The sequence below is a fragment of the Canis lupus genome, chromosome 28 (assembly GCF_003254725.2).
Source record: "Canis lupus dingo isolate Sandy chromosome 28, ASM325472v2, whole genome shotgun sequence".
In the NCBI taxonomy this organism is placed as follows: domain Eukaryota; kingdom Metazoa; phylum Chordata; class Mammalia; order Carnivora; family Canidae; genus Canis; species Canis lupus.
The window spans coordinates 7,704,897-7,712,125 of record NC_064270.1 but is presented as its reverse complement, the minus strand read 5'-3'; the positions used below and the strand labels follow the sequence as shown (position 1 = coordinate 7,712,125).

Sequence of the window (7,229 nt, the reverse complement as noted above, 5' to 3'; positions counted from 1 at the left end):
ACTTTAATTCAGCTTGCTCTACTAACACCTCGCTGAGGTCCACGTGTTAAGAATGGCTCGTTGGAACCTCCCCTAAAAAACTGGCTCCGCCTATTCATCAGGGAAGACAGTACACATCTCTGCAAAGTCGAATGAACCAAGTTGAGCTTTGGAAGAGCCAATAACCAGCTTGCTGATGGGCATACATTACATGTACACGTGATGTATGTTTAATGGACATCTGTTACCACTAACACAATCTGGGTAAATTGAGAGAGAGAGTCAAAGCTCACTGTACTGTGGATGCATGCTGGAGGCTCGAGCTTTGGGTGACAGTCTCATGCTCACAGAAACTCACACCATTACTGTGAGAACTGTGGGAGTTCTGAAGTGGGCTCGGCACTACCACCAGAAAAGTGAGAAATAAGTACTTGGGACAACCTGGTAAGTGCTTGCCAGGTCACATGGACATTCCTACATGGCCATTTCAACCATTACCTTCCAATTCCAGTGCTTAAGCAGTTTGTCAACAGCACTCAGCAAAATGGCTTCTCCAACGACAGTGCATGTATGTATGATAAGGAAATGCATGAGGCTGCTTGGGACTGGGGCAATCTTGGTCTGAAGACTTTCATTCTCCTTTCAGATTCCTTCTAATACTAGATTTTGGAGTGAAAGGTGATCTTTAAACAAATATGATTGTTTTAAGCCTAAGGGAGACTCTTACTGTGTAGATACCATAAAGCAAGTTACTTTGGTTGCTCCTGTTAACTTTTCTGCATGAACTATTGAGCAGACAGGTGTGAATAAATTCTCCCATATTAATCCTAACTTTTAAAATCAGGCATTTGTTTTGGGTTGTGCTTTCTAAATCACAAGCTATTCTTTTCTTTGAAATGATTTCAAATTGCTGAAAATAGATGTGAATAAACCGACTTTAAAAATCTTTTTTTAAAAAAATTCATGAACCATTTGGAATGTGAATGCACTTTGGGCATCAAATTCCTCTCTCCAAAATCTCAATTTGGCTGTGATTGAACTTTTAATCCTGCTTTGGGATGGATCTAATATAAGGAATTATTACATCTGTCTCTCTGCCTCTCTTGGCAGTTCTGTGTGCTGAATAAACGTCACCCAGAGAACAGTGAGGGCACTTACAGAGGAAGCCCGTGGCCACCTCATACAACAGCTGTAGGGAGTGCCTGTAATGAGTTGTTCTCTCCTCACATGAAACATGAACTTTAAGTTAGGATTTCAGGAAGGGGGTCGAGATAGCAATCCCTCAGACCTCCCCTGAGAGTGAACTTGGGTGATGCACTGGCAGGCATGAGGCAAAAATTCAAGCCCCACATCCTAGTGCACCATTCTCTCATCTCTTGGATGTGCCTTGAGATCAGAGTTGGATTCTCCATGCAGAAGCTCAAATGGAAGCATTTGACCACGAGAAACTTGACATCTGAGAACAATTTTGATGGACAGATCTGTATCTGGGATTATAACAGAAGCATGGGGAGAAAGCAAGGAAAGGTTACTATATGATGAAATTGCAGCCATACTAGACCCGAATATCTCATGACAGGAGTGTTGGAAAGGATAAGAATTAAGCCAAGTTGAGGAATACTTTAGGAGCTAAATGAAATGAAAAGTTTAGGGTAGGCAGATGAGCAGCTGCACTACCAGGCACCCCCACCCCACCCCTCCTGTCTTGGGACCACTGTGCTGGCAGACAATGAGATTATCTAACTCTTGAAAACATGGGATGTGGTTAGCTGCCTCCAGCCTTTTCATTCTAGTTTTGTTGATAATTCATTTACACATTTTCAGAGAAGAAACCAATAAGGTGTGTTTAATTATGAGATCATCTTGACCACTTTAAGTAATTCATCAAAAATGTTGACAATATAAGGCATACATGAAAATTAATTTCTCCTTCTCTCTTTCTCTTCAAACCTAATGCTCCTGGGGTCTACATATCCATGTGACTTTATATGGTTTGCCTTCTTCCTGTACACAGCTGACAGAAAAGGTAACTATCATACATGCTTTGCTAGATTTAAGATTCATTTTAGGTTTTCTGCCTACAGTGGATATGTGAAGAAACTTTTTTTAATCCAGGTTGGGCTGGGTTACTAACTATAAAGGGGAAATAATTGTGTGTGTATGTATGTGTGTGTACATACATATGGTACACAGATAAGATATAGCTTTTCTCGAGTGTTCCTTCCCCGCGCCTTCCACCCCCACCCAGACTGAATAAGCAATGAGTGCATCTGATGAGGCTCTATTCTTGTCAAATGTGTGAGTGGAATTTTAGCAGCCTTTTATAAACTATAGGCTTCTGCAGTTACAAAATGTTTTACGAGTGATTCTGATATGTTGTCCCTTCTGTGCAACCACGCACCACCCATTTAAACCAGAGGTTCTGAACACTGGCCACATGTTGGAATCACCTGGGGAATTTATGGAAGCATATTAGATGCCCAGGACTCACCCAGGCTCATTGGATTAGAATCTCCAAGGATGGGTTAGGAGCCACTGGTCTAAAGGACCTAGAATGCCTCCCTGCTTTTGTTTCACATTTTATCATTTTTTATATATTTTTAAAAGATTTATTATTTGGAAAAGAGAGCATGAGCAGAGGGAGGTGCAGAGAAAGAGGGAGACAAGCAGACTCCCTGCTGAGTGAGGAGCCAGATGTGAAGCTTGATCCCAGGACCCCAAGACCATGACCTGAGCCAAAACGAAGAGTTGGATGCTTAACTGACTGAGCCACCCAGGATCCCACATTTTATCATTTTCAAAGCTCTTTCTCTAATGATCTTACTTGATTTCCCAAACAACTCTCTGGGGTAGATGGAGACAGGTAGTGTTATTATCCCACTCAGTAGATGAAGAAATTGAGGCTCAGAGATATCAGACAACTTGTCCAAGCTGGCATGGCTTGTAACATGAGGATGTATGTGGCTTATAATATAAAGGATGTGACTTGAATTAGAGCCAGTTTTTCCATCTCTCAGCTTAGTTTTGTTTTATAATGCATTGCTGGCTAAAAAGGTTAAAGAAATGTAATAGTAGAAAACATAAATGGGAATTTAATTTATTTGTATATACAAATACCAAAACAACAGCGTAAAAAATAAAATGAAACTAACGAATAGGTTGTGTTTATAGGATGTAAGAAATCATCTAGTATAGCTGTCAACATTAGAGCCAAACACATTTCATTGGCTGCCAACGATGATCATTTCACCTCCAGCTTCTGGGTAGAAGAATCGTGGATGCTGAGTCCATTGTGCATATAAACAAAAATGCTATAACGTTCCCTGTTTCAAGTTTAGAAGTATCTATTTCTCTTACCTATTACATATGGGTTTTCTGCATTGATTGGAAATCTACATCAACACTAAAGATGTTTCCATTTGGATGTGTCTTTCATTAGGAGGAAGAAATCGTTGACTGGTGGAGTAAATTTTATGCTTCCACAGGAGAACATGAAAAATGTGGACAATATGTTCAGAAAGGATATTCGAAACTCAAGGTACCTGAGCCTGTGCTGTTGTGGGTGAAGGATCGGCATCCATTAAAACAGACCAAAAAGTCCAAAGGAGGGTGCTGATGGGGAAGGGCCAGGAGCACCCCTGGCTTCCTGGAGTGTCCTCTTGTAATGGGCTTTGGCTTTGCCAGGATTCCATGAGCTTAAGGACAGCTGTTATATGAATCTCACTTTGGGGCAGGGGGCTGATGGAGGGTTGGGAATGGGTTGGCACCACACTAATTAGGTCAACAATTATCCAGTTTGACCCAGGGAATCCTAAAAGTCATACTCTTGCAGAATAGCATGAAATGTCAACATTTCTCATTCTGTCCTCCAAATGGGCATCATGCCTTATTCTGTTCTCCAAATGGGCATCCATTTCATTAGCTGAAATTTTGATTCTGTTACCTGAGTGTAACATTCCATCACAAATATTCCATGCAATCATGGGTGCATGTTTCCAGAGGAAGGCAAACTGTTGAGCTAGGCAGATCTGGCTATCTGTGATCTCCTGGGCTAATGTTTTGAGTTTCCAATTCCTCATTCCAATTTTTAGATTGTAATTAATGCACTTAAGTAGAAGTAAATGTTAAAGTTTTCAGAACATTGCATGGGGAAAAAATCTTTAAAATGAGAAATATGTAGCCATTAAAATGATTTTCCCCATCAAAGTAGAAAACCCCCACATATTTTCATGTTATCATCATAACATCTCAGTGCAGCTTAAGAAACACCAGCATGTAAGAACCACCAATTTAGAAAAATGATCAAACCGGTCAAGTAGGTCAGTCCCAAATCTACCCTCCTTCCCTCTTTCTCATTCTTGTTCTTCCTCTTCTTCTGTTTTTTTTTTTTTTTACAGAGGTATAATTTACATATAATATTCTATTCAATGGGTTGTGATAATTATATACATCTATGTAAACCACCCCCTAAAACAGGGCAGAGAACATTTCCATTACCAGAGTGAACTCCTGTGCACCCTTTTCCAGCCAATAATCCATACTCCCCCATCTCTCCTGGAGTCAGCTGATCTGGTTTCATCACCATGGATTGCTTTTGCCTGTTTTTATACTCCATATAAATGAACTCATACTATATGTATTTTATGTGTGTTTGGCTTTTTTAGCCCAATACTGTCATTCTGAGATCCATCCTGCTGTCCTGTGTATCAGTAGTTTGTTACTTCTTACTACTGAGTTCATTGTATGGATAGACTGCAGCGTGGGTATCCATTCTCCTAATGGTGAAGCTGCTTCAGACCTTCTCGTACCATGTGGACATGTTTCCATTTTTCTTGGATAAAAACTTAGGAATTCAGTCTCTGCATCATAGAATAGCTGGATATTTAACTTGATAAGAAACTGCCAGATGTTTTCCCCAAGTGGTTGTACCATTCTACACTTGGGCCAGCAATGTGAGGGTTCCAGTTGCTCTGTCCACATCCCCATGCCCACTTGGTATTGTCAGTCTTTTTGATTTTAGACTCTACCTGTATTTTAATGAGAAATTAAGAATCTGTTGATGGTTTTCAGATATATGATTGTGAACTAGAGGATGTAACAGAATTTGAAGGCCTGACAGACTTCTCAGATACTTTTAAGCTGTATCGAGGCAAATCAGATGAAAATGAAGATCCCTCAGTGGTAGGAGAGTTTAAGGTGAGTAAAATGTGGGATTTTGTGCTGTTTCAAATCCACCTTTAATTCTTTATAGACTTAGGATAAAGGACAACCAGCCTCTGGGGCAGGGACCTGTCCTCTGACATCTGGAGGACACTAGAAGCTAATGACAAGAAAAGGGCCCCTGGGGTTGGGGGTGGAAGCTTCCAAGCCAGTCTGTTCCTGTCTCTCGCCCTGCCCCTGCCATCCAAGCCTGAGTCCTGCAGCTTGAGCTTCTCCAAGCCCTCCTCTCTCTTCCCTATATCCTGCCTCTTCCCAGGCTTTCCACAGGTGACCTGCAGCAGCCTCCAGATCTCTCGTCCTCACCACCTTTCTGTCCACTCTAGTTTATTCCCCCATGCAGCCAAATCTAATCCTGTTTCTTAACTACTGAAAGATGTTGGGTTTCCAGGGCTCAAGTCTCCACTCCTTCCTGAGGCGGAGCTGGACTTTCACAAGCCACTCAGCTCCCAGGCCCCCACGCCCTGCCGCTCAGGACCTCTCCCAAGCCCCAGACACACCTTGTCCTCTCACAACTCAGAGCCTTGGGACAGGCTCTTCTGCCTTCCTCTTTGTGGTTGGACAAACTCCTACTCATCCCTTTCAAGGCCAGCTCAAGTGTCACATTCTTTGTGAAGTGTTCCCTGATTGCTTCTGGCGGATTGACTCACTCCTGCTCCAGGCTCCCACAGGTCTGGTTCCAGCCACCATTAAAGCACCTTTCACATTGCACGTATGGGCTTTCGTTATGGCCCCACCCTCTGATTGCAGGTGGCAAATCCAGGCAGCGGTGGTGCTACTTCCTAATCCTTTCCAATAGCAGATGTCACTAACCTATCAGGGCATTCTACCCTAGCCATACTCTCAACATCCTGTAGCTTCCCAGCAAGCAATCCAAGAAGGCCTGAGAGTCCAGCCTATTTCACATCCCTGTGCCAGACTGGGTTCCTTGAGCTTCTTTTGGGATTCCCAATACCTGGCACATAGTACAATCAGTGCTTACTTCACACTGCTTTGCTGAATGAGTGTAGCTGGAACTAAGACCTACATGGTTTGAATCCAACTTGAGTGCTGGTTTCAGGATAAAGTATATGGCATGTCAAGCTGGCCTGATGGCTCCCTCATTCAAAAAAACACTTATTGTACCCCGGCGACATGCCTAGCCATGTGTTAGGTCTTGGAGACAGAGTGATGAGCAAGACATAATTCCCACCCTCAGGAAGCTCCCAGTCTCATGAAGAATGCAGACAATAAATAGACAAGTAGAGGCAGAGGTCAGTGCTGCAACAGGGGTGAGGGCAGGTTAGAAGAGCAAGTTAGGAGACGTATCCAACCCAATCAGGGAGCTTTCCTGGAAGAGGTGACACTTTTTAGTTGAGACCTGAGGGATGAACAGGAGCTTTCCTGGGGGCTGGGAGGCTTACTGGGGTGACGCCAGAAAAGGTAATCATCCTTTGTACTTTACTGGGTTTAAAAGATAATCACGTTTATTCCTACCTTCAGAACATGTGCAGTTTCACTCCTCACCACCTCTTTTGCCACCGTACCGATCCAACACTTGCCCAGATCTGTGCCTGGTCTCCCTGCTTCGCCCTGCCCTTTCTCTCCTCTATGATCAGTTCAATAATTACTTTATCATCATTTCACACTCCCCACTGGAATTAGGCAAAGTGTAATAGACATTGTTTCTTTCCCAAAAGGCAGCCCTCGTGACCCAACCCCATGGCCCCTGTGGCTGCCCTGAAGTGTACACGGTCGGGAAGGCAGGAACTTTCTGCCCAGACTACCATGGTCCTTGGGAGGACATCTGTGTGTCTTTCTCTTAGGGCTCCTTTAGAATCTACTCTCTGCCGGATGACCCCAGCGTGCCGGCCCCTCCCAGGCAGTTTCGGGAATTACCTGACAGCGTCCCACAGGAATGCACGGTTAGGATTTACATTGTTCGAGGCTTAGAGCTCCAGCCCCAGGACAACAATGGCCTGGTAAGAGTTTGGGTGTGGGGCCTTCTTCTGTAGCAAGATAATTACAGTCATCAGCCACAATAATTGTCATGT

At 43.3% G+C, this 7,229-nt stretch overlaps 1 protein-coding gene across 6 annotated transcripts in view; it reads left to right on the top strand.

Moving 5' to 3' along the window:
- The window catches only part of MYOF (myoferlin), a 142,565-nt gene that overhangs the window by 113,958 nt on the left and 21,378 nt on the right, over positions 1-7,229 (top strand). For 3 of the 6 annotated variants that reach the window (XR_007406922.1, XM_049103615.1, XM_049103614.1), the window contains 5 exons: positions 491-547; positions 1,994-2,005; positions 3,419-3,517; positions 5,050-5,175; positions 7,002-7,157. Coding sequence is in view for 5 of the 6 variants with exons in the window: in XM_049103615.1 (XP_048959572.1) it covers positions 491-547; positions 1,994-2,005; positions 3,419-3,517; positions 5,050-5,175; positions 7,002-7,157 (450 nt within the window). In the remaining variant the exon portion in view is untranslated. The remainder of the gene's footprint in view (positions 1-490; positions 548-1,993; positions 2,006-3,418; positions 3,518-5,049; positions 5,176-7,001; positions 7,158-7,229) is intronic. The other 3 variants (XM_049103616.1, XM_025466544.3, XM_025466545.3) reach the window with 2 other exon arrangements.